Genomic DNA, 21,068 nt, shown 5'->3' on the forward strand with positions numbered 1-21,068 from the left:
ACTTGAGTTCATCCAAAACTACTGCCCATATCCTAACTCGCACCAAGTCCCATTCACACAGCACCCCTGTGCTTGCTGATCTACATTGGCTTCTGGTCCAGCAACACCTCAAAAAATCTCAATCTTGTTTACAAATCCCTCCATAGCCACACCCCTCCCTAGGTCTGTAACCTCTGACAACCCTCCAGGATCTCTGCACTCCTCCAATTCTGGCTACTTGCGCAACCCTGATTTTCTTTGTTCCACCATTGGCGGTCATGCATTCAGCTGCCTAGATCCTAAGCTCTGGAATTCCCTCCATAAATCTCTCTGACTCTCCACTTCTCTTTCCTCCTTTACGATGCTCCTTAAAACCTACCTCTTTAACCAAGCTTTTGGTCTTCTGGCCTAATATCTTATATGGTTTGGTGTCAAATTTTGTTTTTTTTGTTGATAATGCTCCAGTGAAACACCTTGGGACATTTTATTATGTCAAAGGCGCTATATAAATACAATTTGTTGTTGTTTGGCATGGTTGACCAAACCATCCTTCTCATAGAAACAGAAAAATAGGAGCAGGAGTAGGCCATTCGGCCCTTCGAGCCTGCTCCACCATTCAATATGATCATGGCTGATCCTCTATCTCAATACCATATTCCCGTTCTCTCCCCATACCCCTTGATGCCTTTTGTGTCTAGGAATCTATCTATCTCCTTCTTAAATATATTCAGTGACTTAGCCTCCTCAGCCTTCTGTGGTAGAGAATTCCACAGGTTCACCACCCTCTGAGTGAAGAAATTTTTCCTCATCTCAGTCCTAAATGTCCTACCTCATATCCTGAGACTGTGACCCCTTGTTCTAGAGCCCCCCCCCCCCAAAAGCCAGGGGAAACATCCTCCCTGCATCCAGTCTGTCTAGCCCTGTCAAAATTTTATACGTTTCAGTGAGATCCCCTCTCATTCTTCTAAACTCTAGTGAATACAGGCCTAATCGACCCATACGACAGTCCAGCCATCCCAGGAATCAGTCTGGTGAACCTTCGCTACACTCCCTCTATGGCAAGTATATCCTTTCATACTTTCTGAGTGCGGTTTAAACAGAGTGCTGCGAGTTGGGTGAGTCAGGGAGTCTTAACTGTTTGCTAAAATCAAACTTTTGTTTGTTTCACATTTACTGTTGCTGTTTACTGTTTAAAATCTAAATTTCCCAGCTTTAAGCAGGGTTATAAAGGAATATACAAGGCCTACAATTCAGAGCAGCTGAAGGCAGTTAATTAGGGAAACTAGATTAAACTGGTTCTCCTGTAGCTGGGCTCAGTAAGTTTCCTTTGTTTCAGGGCCTTGAAGGGCAATTTTGCACAGAGTGTGGTTTAAACAGAGTGCTGCGAGTTGGGTGAGTCAGGGAGTTAGGTGAGGAGTGGAAGGAGGAACTCCCTTGCTTCGCCTTTGTTTTTCCTAACTTTTCACCCTGTAGGAATTGGTTCTTACTTTACACCAAGGAACGAGTCCAAGAGCGGGAGCAGTCAAACAACAACAACTGCGAAACCGCTAAAGTGACATCACAACCAGGGAAGGAGCTGATTGGTAAGTAGGACTTGGTGAGTATTTCTACAGTCTAGTCGTTAAAGTGAAAGTAAGGTCTCTAGTTTAGAGTAAGTAGTGTTTAAAGGGAAGTAAGGTCCCTAGTGTATTTAATATTCTTTAATTTAAAGTGAGTAAATTAAGGGTAGGACATGGCAAGGCAGCTCGGCACCGTGGAGTGCTCCTCCTGTGCTATGTGGGAAGTCAGGGACACTTTCGCTGTCTAGGGCGAACACGTGCAGGAAGTGTCTCCAGCTGCAGCTACTCGAAATCTGTGTTTCAGAGCTGCAATTGCGGCTGGAATCGCTGGAGCATCCGTGAAGCTGAGATCATCGTGGATAGCACGTTTAACGAGGTGGTCACACCGCAGGTAAAGAGTGCACAGGCAGACAGGAAATGGGTGACCGCCAGACAGAGTAAAAGAACTAGGAAGGTAGTGCAGGAATCCCCTGGGTCCATGTCCCTCTCCAACAGATTTTCCATTTTGGATACTGCTGGGGGAGATGGTTTCTCAGGGGAATGCAGCAAGAGCCAAGTCCGTGGCACTACAAGTGGCTCAGCTGCACAGGAGGGGAGGAAAAAGAGTGGGAGAGCAATAGTAATAGGGGATTCTATCGTAAGGGGAACAGATAGAAGTTTCTGTGGCCGCAGACGTGACTCCAGGATGGTATGTTGCCTCCCTGGTGCCAGGGTCAAGGATGTCACTGAACAGCTGCAGGGCATTCTGAAGGGGGAGAGCGAACAGTCAGAGGTCGTGGTTCACATTGGTACCAATGACATGGGTAGAGAGATGAGGTCCTGCAACAAGAATTTAGGGAACTATGTCGCAGATTAAAAAGCAGGAACTCAAAGGTTGCAATCTCTGGATTATTCCCGGTGCCACATGCTAGTGAGTATAGGAATAGGAGGATAGAGCAGATGAATGCGTGGCTAAAGAGTTGGTGCAGGAGGGAGGGCTTTCATTTCCTGGATCACTGGGTCTGCTTCTGAGGAAGGTGGGACCTGTACCAGTCAAACGGGATGCACCTGAACCGGAACGGAACTAACATCCTTGCGGGGAAGTTTGCTAGTACTGTTGGGGAGGGTTTAAACTAACTTGGCAGGGGGATGGGATACGGAGTGGAGCTACAGTAAGGGCTGATGCACAGCCAAATATAGAAGAAAAAACAAGTCAGCCTGGAAGGCAGAGCAAATATGTAACGGCACAAGGGAGTATGGCAAGGATGGATGGCATTTATTTTAATGCAAGGAGTCTTGCGAGTAAGGCAGATGAATTGAAGGTGTTGATGAACACATGGGAGTATGATATTGTTGCTATTACATAGACATGGTTGAGGGAGGGGCAGGACTGGCAGGTCAATATTCCGCAGTACAGAATCTTCAGGCAGGACAGAGGGGGGTGTGTCAATATTAATCAAGGAGTCAATTACTGCTGTAAGCAGGGCTGATATCTTAGCAGGTTCCTCTAATGAGGCCATATGGGTAGAACTTAAAAACAAAAAGGGGGCAAGCACTTTGCTGGGAGTGTACTATAGGCCCCCAAACAGTTAGGGGGAGATAGAGGAGCAGATATGTAGGCAAATCTCAGAGAAGTGTAGAAATAATAGGGTAATAATAGTAGGGGATTTCAACGTCCCCAAAATTAACTGGGATAGTCAGAGTGTCAAAGGCTTAGAGGGTGTGGAATTCTTAAAGTACATCCAGGAGAGCTTTTTGAGCCAGCATGTAGAAAGTCCTACAAGAGAGGGGGCAGTACTGGATCTAATTCTAGGGAATGTAGCTGGGCAAGTGGTAGAAGTGTCAGTAGGAGAACATTTTGGTGACAGTGACCATAATTCGGTGAGATTTAAGGTAGTCATGGACAAGGACAAAGATGGACCGGAAATAAAGGTTATAAATTGGGGGAAGGCCGATTTTAATATGATACGGTAGGATCTGGCCAAAGTGGACTGGGATCAGCTACTTGTAGGAAAATCCACATCAGAGCAGTGGGAGTCTTTCAGAAAGGAAATAGAGAGAGTACAATGCCAACATGTTCCTGTAAAGGTCAAGGGTGGGATCAACAAATCCAGGGAACCCTGGATGTCGAGGGATATACAAGAATGGATTAGGAAAAAAAGGGAGGCTTTTGGCAGATACAAAGGACTAGAAACAGTGGAAGCCCTAGAGGAGTATTGAAAGTGCAGGGGGCTACTTAAAAAAGAAATTAGGAGAGCGAAGAGGGGGCATGAAAAAACACTGGCGGGCAAAATAAAGGAAAACCCCAAGGTGTTTTATAAATATATTAAGGGCAAGAGGATAACCAGGGAAAGAGTAGGGCCCATTAGGGGCCAAAGTTGCAATCTGTGTGTAGAGCCGGAAGATGTAGGTGAGGTTTTAAATGAATATTTTGCATCTGTGTTCACTATGGAGAAGGACGATGTAGGCATAGAAATCAGGCAGGGGGATTGTGATATACTTGAACAAATTAGTATTGAGGGAGGAGGTACTAGTGGTTTTAGCGGGCTTAAAAGTGGATAAATTCCCAGGCCCAGACTAAATGTATCCCAGGCTGCTGTGTGAGGCACGGGAGGAGATTGCAGGGGCTCTGACACAAATTTTCACAACCTCTCTGGCCACAGGGGAGGTGCCAGAGGACTGGAGGACAGCTAACGTAGTACCATTGTTCAAGAAGGGTAGTAGGGATAAACCAGAGAATTATAGGCTTGTGAGCCTAACATCAGTGGTAGGGAAGTTATTGGAAAAAATTCTGAGGGACAGAATTAGCCTCCACTTGGAGAGGCAAGGATAGTCAGCATGGCTTTATCAGGGGGAGATCGTGTCTAACCAATTTGATTGAATTTTTTGAGGGGGTGACTAGGTGTGTGGATGAGGGTAGTGCAGTTGATGTAGTCTACATGGACTTCAGTAAGGCTTTTGACATAGTCCCACATGGGAGACTATTCAAGAAGGTAAGAGCCCATGGGATCCAGGGCAACTTGGCACATTGGATCCAAAATTGGCTTAGTGGCAGGAGGCAGAGGGTGATGGTCGAAGGTTGTTTTTGTGACTGGAAGCCTGTGTCCAGTGGTGTACCGCAGGGATCGGTGCTGGGTCCTTTGCTGTTTGTAGTGTACATTAATGATTTAGATATGAATGTAGGAGGTATGATCAGTAAGTTCACAGATGACACGAAAATTGGTGGAGTGGTAAATAGCGAGGCGGGAAGCCTCAGGCTACAGGGCGATATAGACAGATTGATGGGCAGAACAGTGGCAAATGGAATTTAACCCTGAAAAGTGTGAGGTGATGCATTTTGGGAGAGCTAACAAGGCAAGGGAATACACAATGAATGGTAGGATCCTAGGAAGGGCAGAGGATCAGAAGGATCTTGGTGTGCATGTACATAGATCCCCGAAGGTAGCAGGATAGGTAGATAAGGTGGTTAAAAAGGCATATGGGATACTTGCCTTCATTAGCCGAGACATAGAATATAAGAGCAGGGAGGTTATAATGGAGCTGTACAAAACACTAGTTAGGCCACAGCTGGAATACTGTGTGCAGTTCTGGTCGCCACACTATAGGAGGGATGTGATTGCATTGGAGAGGGTGCAGAGGAGATTCACCAGGATGTTACCTGGGCTGGAGCGCTTCAGCTATGAAGAGAGACTGGACAGGCTGGGGCTGTTTTCCTTAGAGCAGAGAAGGCTGAGGGGGGACCTGATTGAGGTGTACAAAATTATGAGAGGCATAGATAGGGTAGATAGAAAGGAACTTTACCCCTTAGTAGAAGGGTCAATAACCAGGGGGCATAGTTTCAAGGTAAGGGGCAGGAGGTTTAGTGGCGATTTGAGGAAAAACTTTTTCACCCAGAGGGTGTTTGGAATCTGGAACTCACTGCCTGAAAGGGTGGCAGAGGCAGGAACCCTCACAACATTCAAGAAGCATTTAGATGAGCACTTAACGCCATAGCATACAAGGCTACGGACCAAGTGCTAGAAAATGGGATTAGAATAGACAGGGCTTGATGGCCGGCGCGGACACGATGGGCCTCTTTCTGTGTGACCAAAACTGCACACACTACTCCGGGTGTGGTCTCACCAAGGCCCTGTATAACTGTAGTAAGACATCCTTGCTCCTGTACTCAAATCCTCTTGCAATGAAGGCCAACATACCATTTGCCTTCCTAACTATCTGCTGCACCTGCATGTTTGCTTTCAGTGACTGGTTTACAAGGGCACCCAGGTCCCTTTGTACATCAACATTTCCCAATCTATCACCATTTAAATAAAACCCTGCCTTTCTGTTTTTCCTACCGAAGTGGATACCTTCACATTTATCCACGTTATACTGCATCTGCCATGTATTTGCCCACTCACTCAACTTGTCTAAATCGCCTTGAAGCCTCTTTGCATCCTCCTCACAACTCACAATCCCACCTAGTTTTGTGTCGTCAGCAAACTTGGAAATATTACATTTGGTTCCCTCATACAAATCATTGATATATATTGTGAATAGCTGGGGCCCAAGCACCGATCCCTGCGGTACCCCACTAGTCACCGCCTGCCACCCCGAAAAAGACCCATTTATTCCTACTCTCTGTTTCCTGTCTGTTAACCAATTTTCAAGTATATTTTCAAGCCAGTATATTACCCCCAATTCCATGTGCTTTTATTTTGCACACTAACCTCTTATGAGGGACTTTATCAAAAACCTTCTGAAAATCCAAATACAGCACATCCACTGGTTCTCCCTTATCTATTCTACCAATTAGATCCTCAAAAAACTCCAGTAGGTTTGTCAAACACGATTTCCCTTTCATAAATCCATGTTGACTTTGTCTAATCCTGTTGATATTTTCGAAGTGTCCTGTTATCACATCCTTTATAATACTCTAGCATTTTCCCTACTACTGATGTTAGACTAATCGGTATGTAGTTCCCTGTTTTCTCTCTCCCACCTTTTTTAAATAGTGGGGTTACATTTGCCACCCTCCAATCTGCAGGAACTGTTCCATAATCTATAGAATTTTGGAAGATGACAACCAATGCATCCACTATTTCCACGGCTACCTCTTTTAGTACAGGTACTCTGGGATGCAGATTATCAGGCCCTGGGGATTTATTGGCTTTCAGTCCCATTAATTTCTCCAGCTCTAATTTTTTACTAATACTAATTTCCTTGAATTCCTCCTTCTCACTAGACCCCTTGGTTCCCTGGCATTTCTGGGAAGTCTTCCGTGAGTCCTCTAAGTCTCTCTATCTCACCACCTTTTAAGACCCTCAAAACGTACCTATTTGATCAAGTTTTTGGTCACTTGTCCTAACATTTTTTTGGCTAGCTGTCAATTATTTTCTGATTACGCTTCTGTGAAGCACCTTGGGACATTTTTCTTCTTGGTGGTGCGATTATCCCTCAGCAATAAAATAAAAATGTCATCCAAAAAAGCCTTTGCTCAAAAATTATAATAGTTTAAACGCTGAAAAAAGTTAAAGCTTTTAATTTTTGATGTTTTTCCCTGCTACTTGCATGTCTGTTATTACTTGTACATTTCTTCCTGGCGTCACAGTGATCAGTGGGCACTGTAGAACAGTGTTGCCCAATACATTACTCACTGGGCCATGTGACTAACTGGGAATCCAAATGCAGCTAATTGCATTATCAAAAATTTAAAAAATGAGCAATAGACACTGCTGTTGGGCAGGTGATTGCACTACTCATATTTGAGTATTCTCAAGGGCAGTTAGGGATGGGCAATAAATGCTGGCCTTGCCAGTGACACCCACATCCCATGATGAATTCAAATAAATTGCATAGCATATGCATGTGTACTTTAACCTTTTTGTGCATTTGCTAAAATGCTGTGTAGCACGGTTGAAAATGCAGGACTTCAGCATCATAGAAACACCGCTCCAGCCAGAAGCAAGCGGAAGCACTAACGAGCAACTCCAACTGGCAATGTCATGGCAGGATCCAATTATGCTCTGGAAGGAGAACAACTTGAATTTATATAGCGCCTTTAACATAGTAAAACGTCCCAAGACCACAGGAGTGATAATCAAACAAAATTTGAAGCCAAGCCACATAAGGAAATATTAGGAGAGGTGACCAAAAGGTTAGTCAAAGATGCAGGTTTTTAAGGAGCATCTTAAAGGAGGAGAGGTGGAGAGGTTTAGGCAGGAAATTCCAGAGCTCAGGGCCTTGGCAGCTGAAGGCACGGCCACCGATGGTAGAGCAAAGAAAAACAGGGCTGCGCAAGAGGCCAGATTTGGAGGCGTGCAGAGATCTCGGAGGGTTGTAGGGCTGGAGGAGGTTACAGAGTGAGGAGGGGCAAGACCGTGGCAGGATTTGTAAACAAGGATGAGAATTTTAAAATCAAGGCGTTACTTAACCGGGAGCCATTGTAGGTCAGCGAGCACAGAGGTGATGGGTGAACGGGACTTGGTGCGAGTTAGGACACGGGCAGCAGAGTTTTGGATGACCTCAAGTTTATGGAGGGTAGGACTAGGAAGGCCGGCCAGGAGTGCTTTAGAATAATCAAGTCTAGAGGTAATAAAGACATGGATGAGGGTTTTGGCAGCAGATGAGTTAAGGCAAGGGCAGAGACGGGCGATGTTATGAAGGTGGAAATGGATAGTCTTAGTGATGGAACGGATATGAGGTAGGAAGCTCAATTCGTGATCAAATATGACAGCAAGGTTGCGAACAGACTTGGTCAGCCTCAGACAATTGCCAGGGATAGGGTTCTAATCAGTGGCAAAGGAACGGAGTTTGTGGCGTGAACCGAAGGCAATGGCTTCGGTCTTCCCAATATTTAACTGGTGGAAGTTTCTCCTTATCCAGTGCTGGATGTCAGTCAAGCAGGCTGACAGTATAGAGATGGTGGTGGAGGAGAGGTAGGTACATCATCAACGTACATGTGAAAACTCACGGTGTGGCCGAGGAGCAGCATGCAGATGAGAAATAGGAGGGGGCCAAGGATAGATCCTTGAGGGACACTGACATGAATCAGTCATTCATGAAAGAAAGACTTATGAAATAATACTGAGCGGCCTACGGGTGGCACTGTCCAGGGAGAGTATAAATACTCGGGCACGGGCCCAGTTTGCGCAGGACATTCGTAACAGGAACTAGTGAAGGACACAACTAGACCTCCATGTTGTAAAACAGTTGATTAAAGCTTTGTTTAACGCTTAGACCAAGTGCCTAGTAGTTTTCTTATGTCAGACACCACAGATGACGATGCAGGAGCGGGAAGAGAAGCCATTGCAAGTGATTCTATGGCAACGGCTGGAAAGATTGGACTGGAACCAGGCGAGTGCAGTCCCATCTGGCTGGACAATGGTGGAGGCGCATTGGAGAAGAATTTTGTGGTAAACTGTCAAAAGCTGCAGACCGGTCGAGAAGGACTAGTTTACCTTTGTTGCAATCAACTAGGATGTCATTTGTGACGGGGGCAGACGTCTGATTGAAGGGATTCAAACAAGGAGTTCTGGGAAAGATGAGCATGGATTTAGGAGGCAATAACACATTCAAGTACTTTGGAGAAGGAAGGTTGGCGATGGGGGCGATAGTTTGCAAGGACAGAGGGATCAAGGGTTTTTTTTGAGGAGAGGGGTTATGACGGCAGATTTGAAGGAGAGAGGGGGACAGTACTTGAGGAGAGAGAGCCGTTAACAATATCCGCTAATATGGGAGCAAGGAAGGGAAGTTAGGTAGTCAGCAATTTAATAGGAATAGGGTCAAGAGAGCAGGTGGTCAGTCTCATAGGCAAGATGAGTTTTGAAACAGGCATGAGGAGAGATTGGAGGCAAGCTAGAGAAATATGCAATTTTACGGTTAGGGCAGGGGGAAAATTGAGACAAAGTAAGGCCTGGTGGGCTAGGGGAAGGGAGGGAAGTAGCAGAGGCAGCTGAATGGATGCTCTCGATCTTTTTAGCAAAAAAGTCCATGAGCTCCTCGCATTTATTGTTGGAGGTGAGGAAGAAGGATGCAGGGGAGGGTGGTTTGCGAAAACGGTAGTGGTGCAGAAACCTGGTGTTATCTTTGCCTTCCTGGATGATCTTAGAATAAGTGGGCAGTTTTAGCGATGGGGAGCAGGACCCGATAATGCTTTATATGATCCAGCCAGAAACTTAACTGGACCAGCCACATAAATACTGTGCCAACAAGAGCAAGTCAGAGGCTAGGTGTTCGGCGACGAGTGTCTCACCTCCTGATGCCCAAAGCCTTTCCAATTAAGGAGTGTGATGGAATACTCTCCACTTGCCTAGATGAGTGCAGCTCCAACAACACCCAAGAAGCTCAACACCATCCAGGACAAAGCAGCCAGCTTGATTGGCACCCCACCCACCATCTTAAACATTCACTCCCTCCACCACTGGCGTACCGTGGCTGCAGTGTGTACCATCTACAAGATGCACTGCATCAACTCACCAAGGCTTCTTTGACAGCACCTCCCAAACCTGTGACCTCTTCCACCTAGAAGGACAAGGGCAGCAGGCGCATAGGAACACCATCCCCTCCAAGTCACACACCATCCTGACTTGGAAGTATATCGCCGTTCCTTCATCATCACTGGGTCAAAATCCTGGAACTCCCTATGTACCTTCACCACAGGAATTGCAGCGGTTCAAGGTGGCGGCTCACCACCACCTTCTCAAGGGCAATTAGGGATGGGCAATAAATGCTAGCCTTGCCTGCGACGCCCACATCCCAGGAACGAATTTTTAAAAATCTGGTGATGGATGGTTAGACCAGTTGTCCGCCAAAGACGTTTATGTCTGTGTCCCTTGGACTTAAGGGAGTGGAGATGAGGGGTATACCGGGGGTACGACTAGGGTGAGAGATAATGCACCATTATATAATGAGGATGTGCACCATTGCCACAGTCACAGACTATGTCATTTTTGATGTTGATTAGTGCCATTTCAGTGCTGTGGTGGGGGTAGAAACCCGATTGGAAAGGTTCAAACATGGAGTTGTGGAAAAGTTGGTCACAGATTTGGGAGGCGACAACACGTTTGCAAGGACAGAGTTGTCGAGAATTGAGGGGGGTGATGACGGCAGATTTGAAGGGTTTGTGGGGCGGGGGGTGGAAACAGTACCTGAGGAGAAGTTTACAATATCCACTAGCATGGGAGCCAGGAATGGAAGTTGGGTGGTCAGCAGTTTAGTGGAAAGAGGGTCAAGACAGCAGCAGCTGGGTCTCATGGATAAGGTGAGCTCAGAGAGGACATGATGGGACATGAGAGAGAAACCAGAGAAAGATGCAAGTTCAGGGCTAGGACAGGAAACCCTTAGCTTGGTGGGCAAAGAGTAGGGAAAGATGCGGCAGAGGCAACTGAACAGATGGTTTCAATCTTAAGTCCATCAGCTTCTCGCACGTGTTGAAGTAAGGGTGGAAAGGGCAGGAGAGGTTTTTAAGCAAATGGTTGATAGTGGAGAAAAGAAGCCAGGGTTATCTTTGCATTCCAGGATGATTCTGGAGTAGCGAGCAGTATTGGCAGAGGAGGGCTTGGCCTGTTAATGCTTGATGTGGCCCAGCCACATCTAGCGCTGAATGGCTGAACCAGTTGTGCGCCATATAGGTTCAAGTCTGTGCCCCTTGGACTTAATGGAAAGGTGGGAGTGTACCAGGGGAATGATCAGCGTTGGAGTGAGTATGGGTATTGCTGGAAGAAAATCTAAAATCAAGACTGGAAGAAGTTTGAGCCATTCAACGCTGAGCTTAAAGCATTATGGCCCGAGTCAGTCAATCAATTAGACCTGGACTGTTGTAGGTGACCATCTGTTCCCGATCTTGGTCATTGGAGACTGAGCAATGGGGGTAACATCTGCATGAAATATAAATACACCATAGGAAGCAAAGAGGAGAAAAATATCTTTTCTAATTGTGTAAACAAAGGAGAAAATGGGTTTTTAAAAGGGAGGAAAGAAGAACACACAAACCATAAGCAAATGCTGCAATTCCACTGTGGGAGGCATGACGTTCTGAGAGGCAAAAAGTTGAGAGAAATTAGCAAAATGCATAATGGACAGTAAAAAAAAAAGCTTTTTATCGTCACATTAGTGGTAAAAGGGTAGTTAAGTTAGGGGTGTGTCTCCTAAGAGATGAAGGAGGATTAAAGGGACCCTGGTTTTCATTTACACAGGTCTTTGAAGGTGCCAGGGCAAATAAATATGGGCGTAAAAATAAAAAAGGCAAAAGGAATCCTTGTTCTGGAGGCACAAAATGCAGAGGCAGAAAAAGTAATGTTGAACTTGTAGAACACCTTAGTTTAGGCTGTAGTCAGAGTAGTGTGTACAGGTTATAGGAAGGATATAAATGTAATGGAAAAGCTGCAGCTTAGATTCACTAAGACGTTGTCCAGATGAGGTGTTACACTTATGAAGAGAAACTCGAGAAATTGGACCTATTTTCACTCGAGCTCAGAAGGTTAATGGGTGATCTGATAGAGGTCTTCCAAGATTACAAAGGGTTACAGTAAGCTAACAAAAAGGTGCATTTTTGTTGGAGGTTTTTCCCCCCGATTCTTTGGCCGTGATATTGGCAGGGGCATGTTGCGTTGGCAGGGGGGGTGGGGGGCGGTGCTTCGGACAGGAAACCCGGAAGTCTGGGATCCCCCGCACACTGTGGAGTCATGCGACAAGTCAGCTCGATTGACAGGCTTGGCTTCCAGTTGGGTGGGGAGCACTCTGGAGCAGGCTGCAGCCCCAGGGATGGTCCCTACAGCTGCTACTGGGAGTGTGTGGAGGAGCGAGGGGGGGTTTCCGATCCAAGGTAAGAAGGTAAGCTTGGCGGGGGGAGGGGAGCACTCCTGTGCCTCCTGGCCAACAAGTAGTGCTATAAAAGCACTTATCTTCTCCCCAAAGCTGTCCTCACCTCCCTTGAGTTGCCGGATTTTCCGAGGCCTGGGAAACCCAGGCGGATAGGGTTAAACCTGCAAAGCAGGTTAAATCTGAGGCTCTTGACCTCATTAAAATATTTCAATTGCCCCCCTTGTCTCACCTCCATTAGGCTGGACGTGAGCAGGTTAAACATAAGAATTAGGAGAAGTAGTAGGCCATACGGCCCTTCAAGCCTGCTCCGCCATTCAATAAGATCATGGCTGATCTTCGACCTCAACTTCACTTTCTCGCCTGATCCCCATATCCATTAATTCCCCTAGAGTCCAAAAATCTATCTCAGCCTTGAATATACTCAATAGGCTCGATTTTGTCAATGGGGAGCTTTTGGAGGCGGGACTCCCACTTTTTGGGTTGTAGTCCCGCTTCCATCGACTTGTGGCCAACCCACGCTATTTTCCCTTGATTGACCTTGTTAAGCCTGCCCAGCGGGCTCAGCAGGCCAATTAAGGGACACCTGGTTACTGGTGACATCAGGGATTGACATTTCATCGGTCAAGAGCTTTTGACAGATGAAAAATCAGCGTTTGACAGCTCTGTGAAGCTGTCAAACACTGACAGTCTGTCTTCTAACTTGAGTCCTTCTACTCAGACTCCATTAGAGAGCTCTCCAGACCAGAAAGCAGAGGCTGCAGCTTTTGACAGTTCAGCGGCCATTCTGCTTTCTGTGCCGGTGAGCTGAGGGACTCCTGAGAACTGAAGGAAGCCTGCAGGAGAAAGTAAAGGTAAGTAAAACTTATTAAAACACTTTACACTTACCTCACACTCTTACCTCTGCACACATGCACCCATCCCTCACAACGGACATCTCGACCCCTCCAACCCCTGCAGACCGACGGCCCGCCTCGCTAACTTGGCGTGGTTCGGAGCCATCGGACAGCCCACACTTCAGGGCTAAAAATAGGGATTAGGCAAAAAACTGCCTGTTAAGAGGCAGTTAATTGGCACTAATCCCGTTCCTGCCTCAGGGAGGCGGCTCCCAGCACAGGTCGGGTACCTGCCTCCTGGGACATTGGCACGGAGGCGGGTTGGGGGGGGGGGGGGGCGCGATGGGTTCCTGCCCCCCGACTCTGCAATTTTCCCACCACTCCCGCCTCCAAACCCGTCTCCTCAGGGCTTGGAAAATCGAGCCCAATGACTCAGCATTCACAGCCCTCTGGGGCAGAGAATTCCAAAGATTCACAACCCTCTGAGTGAAGAAATTCCTCCTCAGTCTTAAATGGCCAGGGACAAATGGGTTGGGGTCGGATTTGAGATTTTTTAAAAATTTTAACATTTCATCCGGCCCCAACCCAACCACGTTTTTGGATTAAAATTCACTCCTTTCTTGCTGGTCACGTGGTTAAATTTGGTTACTGCTACCAGTTTCTCCAAGCTCCAGAGAATATACATTTCAGTCTAGTATGCCAACGCATTAATATGCGCCTGTATCTTGTTTCTGTGGGGCAGCGGAGTTTAATATGCTCATGCCTGTTGAGTGCAGAGGTATTAGTGTCATTCTGTCCAACAGTGTGCCCGCTAACTGGCTGGACACATGGTAATTTCCTGCAGTTACAGGTTGATGAGTAGTTGAAACAAACCAATGGCTCTCTCAGAAAGAAGCCATTCCATCTATGTATTTGACATCGTAGGGGATCATTTTAAAGTGGTGGGTTAGAATGACCGCTATATATACACACGTTAAAGACTTGTCAGATTTATGAGGGGGGGCAGGGCCACGATCCTTTGTAGATCTTGAGGTACAATTCTATAGCCAAGAGCTACAGATTGTACATTTATACGCGGCCTCCTGCACTCAGCTCTGAAGCCATCCGAGATACAAGCCTAATCAGAATATTCTGTTAAAGCGAGTAGTCATGCAAGAATTAAACAATGATGTTTTGCAGGTCAATCTTATGTTGAGGTTAATGCAGGAGATGTGTCTCTATTGTTTTCATATCTTGAGGAGACTAAAAAGAGGGAGACAACGTCGATGTATTTTTATGGATTTTGAATCATTAACGAACCACTATAGATGAAACAATTACTTTTGGTCAGAATGATTTACATCATCGCTTAGCCATAAAGCACTCATGGTATTTTCACATGTGGAAATTGCGCAATTAAAAATAATTTTCACTTTTTTTCTTGCACGGTGTTGGGCACTTTTTCATTTATATTTTCTCAAGGAGTCACAAAGCTCTATGAAGTTGGAATAATGTATTTCATTGAAGTGCTATGCAGAGACGGTAAAAACCCTTCTGTAAAATAAACCAGGTTCCCCACCCCCTCCTTGACTTTATGGAGCCTCAGGGGCTTCACCAAAAGACAGTCCCATCAAAAATATATAATGACATTTTGGTTCAGTCTAATTGAAAATGTCTTAAGTTTCAAAAACATTTTTTTTTTTTTTTTTTTGCAATTGTGCTATTTTTCTTAAGTAGCTGTTTTTACAGCAGTTAGGACAGAAAAGTGTCCATGTGCAGGAGTTCCACAAAAGACTGGAAAATGTTGAACAATATTGAAAATAACTGCAAGAATCTGTACCATTTGCCACTCGGGCTGAAGAATATTTGCTGGATGTTTGATGACGCAACTAATAATTGAACATACTGTACTTTGGTATGAAGTGTACACACTTTATCCTTTTATTAAACAATTTTCTATAAACATCATATAAACAAAGCAAACCAGAAATGTGCAGTTTGTGATAAAATATGCTTCCGATAGTAACTTTGTAATTTTATTACACAGACAGAACAGATTATAATTTTTAAAAAGCAGCTTGAAGCGATAATTTTAAAAAAACTACGCAAGTGGCACACCTCACTTAAAATATGTGGCATTCACCAGAACTACTGGGAATCTGTTTTATTATTTTGCCGTTTTGAAAACTTAAGTTTGGAAGTCCTTATATCCCATTAGAGGAATCGGATACCTGATGTACCCAAAACATTCAGCTGAGACACCCAAACTTGCTGAGCAAAGTTACAAAAGTCTTCAAGTCATGAATGAAAGAACAGCAGTCACTCAAGAGAACTGATACAAATATTTCCATTTGAAATATTAAAATATACAGCACAGTACAAGTTACCTGGCCCCTTGCAATTACCCAGCTAAAAAGCAGCAAAATGGAGTGACCAGAGAATAAATATCAATGGAACAAAGAGCATCTTTACATTCGTCTCATTTTCAGTAAAACTGACCAGGTGACTCCAGGCAGTTCTTCAGCTCCCTGAGTTGGAATATCAATACCGCTGAAAGGCTTGCAGATACATTTAAGAAGGCCACATGATCTTGAAGATATTGGACAATTTCTACAAAAACTCTTATCAAAACTTGGGAAAATTCAGCGTCAAAGCTTAGTTTGTACAGCTTGCAGTTTTCTCATTTTTTGTCACCACCTCATCGCTGCTGTTCATTGCTTTGTGGCTTCAGTAGCCCTCAGTAATAAGGCCTGTTTTCCATAAGTTCCAGCTTTGTTGCACCCCTAATAGGTAGAGATGTTGTGCATTTGGAATGTCTTCAGATTCCCTTTTCTTCAGATGCCATGTTTAAATGGAAGGTAAAAGAACTCATTTTACAAAATGTACCCCAAAGGCACGTGTCCATTCAAAAATAATTTCCAAAATGTGATCTACTTCCCTCTTCTAATCTGTTGCACCCATAAATTCTTGGGCATTACAATAAAGACATTCCCTTTATGACTTCTGACTCTTCGACCAACCTATTACATATACAAAAGCCCTTCCCGTTATGGCACCGGATATGGCTGGTCAAGTTCTAACTGAGCCTTACTTTGCAACTAATAGTTTTAAATAGTCATTGTATTCTTAATACTCAATTGAATCTATTCAAACCTGAATTTATGTTTGTACTGGTAAACTGCTTAATAAATGAAATAATATGATGATTCTGGAGTGTAATATTTTTGTACCCTAATCCCATAATTTTCTCAATGTTGTGACGTTAGTGAATAGCAAAGGTAGAGTAATGCCAGGACTTAAAGTTGTTTCATTTTGTTTCCACCCTCCCCTTCTTAAATCTGACTGGTGCAAACACCATTCCCCAATTAATAGGTTGGGTGGCCTCCTCCTCTTAGGAAATATCAGCCCAGTGAGTATGACCAAGCTATTTTAACTATAGAGGGCATCACTGCCTAGACCAAACTTGCCCTCATCTGATATCTATGTGTCTACACTTTCTAGCAAGATCAATGAATAGTGGTAATTGGCAATCAACTTTTTTTCCTCTCTTCCTAGTACAGAGGGAAGGGGAGGGGAGGGGTCCCAGCTGTAGTATGCCCCGGTTACTTTGGTTGAAATCAGCTAACACAGCACAGACCAGGTGTCAGACCTGGGATCTTTTGGTCTGTAGGACACCAAATAGTGCATTCATCCACTAAGCAATTGGGGGAAGTTTAATGTAATTATTTTTTTTAAAAGAGAGAAATGTTATACTGATGGGCAGCTACAGCGTTAGAGCATTAAACGTTCTCAATAGAGGACTGAGCTAGCACAATAGGTTTCAGTTGAGCTGTTTTTTCAGTAATTTGAGCGAGGTGCTTGTTGGGAGGGAAAACCTACCTGGAAAGAAGAGGAAAGACATGATCCCACATTGCAGTGTGCTTTCCACTGCATTACCCGAGAAGCATAGAAATATTCATGGACTGGAATGGCCAGGGTTGAATAGAGGGAAGGGCAGGAACTATTAATACACTACATAAAAAGACTTAATTTGTATAGACTTGTTTTAAACATTTTAAATCCAATTTCTATGCCCAAAAGACAAAAAGGTTACAACAGAACAATACAAAGTAAATACCAATGATATTGATAATTACAACAGTACAAAAATATTTGTGTACCTCCCAAAAATTGACTTCCAACTGTATCCATTTTTTGAATATTGAAACACATTTATGTTAACTTTTGCCTAAATGACAAGAAGTTCTAAATTGCTCTCATTAGGAATCATGATGCACAGATGAGATTGAAGAGAGGTACAGGTTAACTCAAACCCATCTACCGCCAAACTATTTCCAACACTGAACCTCTCTAATGCGCATTGGATAATTCTTGCTTTCACATTGGAAGTGAAGTTTGTTCTTGTACAATTGCACTTGCCCAGTTTGGGAAGTGACAAGATCAGGGAAATGGGATTTCCACAAGGACAAAATGATAGACCCTTAAAAGAAGTCTACGTGAAAGACGTGCAATGGAGAGTGGAAATGATTTGCAACAAGTGGAATGGAGGATGACGGACTAAGGGGAAATGATAGTTGGTAGATATGGGACAACGAATGGAACTGACCCAAGAAGTCAGTCAAATACTGATTATTACGCAATCTAATTTTTTCACAGTCTTCTGCTTGTATCAAAGGAATATAAAATAGTAATTCTGAGGAGAAAAACAAACCTCCCCATAGTCAAGGTGAACCTTCTATATATCAGTACAACATTAAATACCTTTAAGTTATGTATAAGATAGTTTTTTTTAGACTTATTAATAGGGAAAAACAATTTTTCAGGATATTTAATAGGGTAGGAAATAGCATTAAGATTTTTGACTTCCTTGTATTGTGTGTTTTTGGAATAAGGTTGCCTAAATTTTATACACACTAAGCCAACATTTACTTCTAGAACCAGGATAGTGTTACTGGCCAACTAGGTACATGCCACATTAGAAAGTACTTCAAATCTTTTATTATATAAACAACACATTAAAGCACAAGTAATTATTAGAATTTTTTAAGCCAAGATTTACTGAACTAGTCACATTTCACCTTTTACAATAGGGAATTAATTGTACTAATAATTACAAGTTTTGATCTTTGAATTGCTCCACTGCATCTAATTATTATATATATCTCTATACACACACACACACATATATATATGAAAATCATTGTAAACACCTCTGTTTTTCATATATGGCCGTATTCCTACTGGAAAATATCTAAACCCGGCTTGCAGCATACACTTAAAATGAACAGTCTGGGAAATAGAAGTAATGTGGCAATAGGAGACAATGCCTTTGTTGTCCCTCAAAACCTTTGGAATTGTATAAATATAACTTAAGAGAATTAAAAACTGAGTGACAAGGGCCAGTAAATTGGGGCTTCAAATGGGCAGTATGTACCCATGATGCAAGTTCTTTAAACCAAGGTTTTGGTCTTAGCCCTGCCACCTAGGAGGAAATGCCAAGTGAACCAAACAATTCTCTACAGGAAGGAAAAGCCATCCCAAACAGTAGCTAAGTCAAGAGCACTGCTGGTTGAGGCCTGGGAGCAAGTTGTTTGTCCAGCCTCCCGACTAGGATATGGTCGACACATCACACCCCTAAAAACAGTAAACCTCAATGATGGGACAAGCAGAGTTTTAATGCAGGTTGACTTCAAATACAACATTCTTGCACATTCAGACCCTGTGATCTTGCAACATTTCTGTAGCATTTTGATATACTACTTAAATAAACTAGCTTCGTCCATTCAACTGGGTGAGAGAAAAAAATGTATAAATAGGATTAATTTCCATTTGTTTTTTTGAACCCAATATTGGATGGAGGTACATGATCCATCTAATTTATCACCTTATTTCAAATGAATGCTCAGAAGTATTTGGGTGGGAACGTACTAGATAACAGCACACTTAACTGAGACAATACATGGGAAGTGGGAAGAGAGCGAAGAAGCTGCCCCAACTCTTTCCTGTACCTTTCACTGCAGCTCACTTTGTATGATGATAATTATCCTTTGTGAGCCTGTTCATTTGATCTGAAACTTTAAATCTCAATGTAAAGTACAGTTTCACTATGTATTGGAAAAAAAGTACAAATCCATTTCAGATAAAGATCCCTTAAGGCCACCATTTTGCCACTGGCTGCAGCCAATCAATTGTTTTTTTTTTCTAAATCTGCCCTTCTAACTCTTCTGCCATCAAGGAAGGTTATCTCGGTTGATAAAAATTCATCTAAACAATTTACTTTGATCGGCTGCAACATTTCAAACAAATTTCTTCAGTGGCAGCTTGACCATATCCACCAGGTACTTGCGAGCAGGAGTAGCGGCATAGAACAGGAGAGTGACCAGCTTCCCGTGTGTCACCGTCATCAATGTTTGATGTCCTGACGCCCAGATCCGATACCAGGAGCTGTAGAAAGGGTCCGATATCGCAGGACAAAGCATGTTGTTCAGGTTAACTTCCGTGACCTTAAAAATAAAACAAATGGTCAAAACTACGTTTGCAGAGAAAATACCCACGAGGGACTGTGGATCATGTCGTGGGCTGTAAGCGAGAGACAGAGAAAAACATTTTAGTGAAACATTATTGTGTGGGGGAGGGAGGAGAAAAGATTCCTGTCTTACATCCTTAAGCTGAGTTATTCTTAACAGTATCACGTGCAATAATAATTTATACAATAGCAGTTTTCTGCTTGAAGGATTTGTTCATGGTCATCAGTTTTGACTGGGGCACTTAGAGGAGCAGCAAGTCTAGGGAGTGTAGCTTCTGTTTAAATAATTCTTCCTCTAAGTCTGGAATATGCAACATATGAATGATTTAAAAAGAAAAAATCTTTTACAGCCTTCTACTTTATTCTCCTGTCAACTTGCGATTTTTTTATTTTACAGCTAGGATATGCTGTCCTTGGTTTGATATATTGTGGTCTATGGACTAGAGTTAAGTGTGTAATTCATTATTCTATGGGGCAGGAAGAGACCCCCCTGTTGAAAAGGAAGGGAGAGACTTTGTTGAGTGGGTCAGAAAACGAGCTAGAGTGAGATAGACATTGTTGACAGGGCGGTGGGCAGGAGAGAGAGCCCGTGTTGGAGGAAGGGAAGAGAAAGAGACCCTGTGTTGAGAGGGAGAGATCCTATTCTAGAAGGAGAACCCCCTGTTGTGATGAGTGCAGAGAGAAAATCTGTTGCATCATTTTTTTCAGCTGGCAGCACAAACATCAGTATTACCAATACTACAGTAATGTCAATGTTGTCCCCTCAGTCACTCTAATGATCCCAGTTACAGGGAGGAAATGTCCTGTTCTCGATTGGCTTGATTGACTTCAAAAGGTTCAGGCACTTCAGATTGATCTGGGAGCTAGAACATCTTAATTCAGGAAATCTTCTGACAAGCTGCAGGTGCATCAGTACCCAGGTGGATTTTTCCCCCTTCCTCTTTAGTGTCAGCCAGTGGGTAGCACTTTCGCATCCGAGTCAGAAGGTTGTGGGTTCAAGCCCCACTCCGGAGACTTGAGAACATAATCTAGGCTGACACTCCAGTGCAGTACCGAGAGAGAGCTGCACTGTCGGAGGTGCCGTCTTTCAGATGTGACGTTAAACTTAGATGCTCTCTTAGATGGACTAAAAGGTTCCATGGCCTTATTTTGAAGAGGAGCAGGGGAGTTATCCCTGGTGTCCTGGCCAATATTTATCCCTCAACCAACATCACAAGCAGATTATCTGGTCATTATCACATTGCTGTTTGTGGGAGCTTGCTGTGCGCAAATTGGCTGCTGCGTTTCCTACATTACAAGTGACTACACTTCAAAAGTACTTATGTGGCTGTAAAGTGCTTTGGGATGCCCTGAGGTCATGAACGGTGCTGTATAAAATGCAGTCTTTCTTTATGAAATGCTCTTTGCTAT

At 43.8% G+C, this 21,068-nt stretch overlaps 1 protein-coding gene across 3 annotated transcripts in view; it reads right to left on the reverse strand.

Annotated features, from left to right (window-relative positions):
• Window positions 1-15,052: 15,052 nt before the first annotated feature.
• The window catches only part of tmem164 (transmembrane protein 164), a 174,825-nt gene continuing 168,809 nt past the window's right edge, over window positions 15,053-21,068 (reverse strand). The window contains exons 6-7 of one of the 3 annotated variants that reach the window (XR_015079893.1): window positions 19,141-19,635; window positions 15,053-15,964 (exon numbers count right to left, since the gene is read on the reverse strand). Coding sequence is in view for 2 of the 3 variants with exons in the window: in XM_086000160.1 (XP_085856286.1) it covers window positions 19,429-19,635 (207 nt within the window). In the remaining variant the exon portion in view is untranslated. Of the gene's footprint in view, window positions 19,636-21,068 lie in introns of all 3 variants that reach the window. The other 2 variants (XM_086000160.1, XM_086000147.1) reach the window with 2 other exon arrangements.

This window comes from Somniosus microcephalus, chromosome 1, assembly GCF_052327205.1.
Source record: "Somniosus microcephalus isolate GS21.2 chromosome 1, FLI_Smic_1.0, whole genome shotgun sequence".
Classification (NCBI taxonomy): domain Eukaryota; kingdom Metazoa; phylum Chordata; class Chondrichthyes; order Squaliformes; family Somniosidae; genus Somniosus; species Somniosus microcephalus.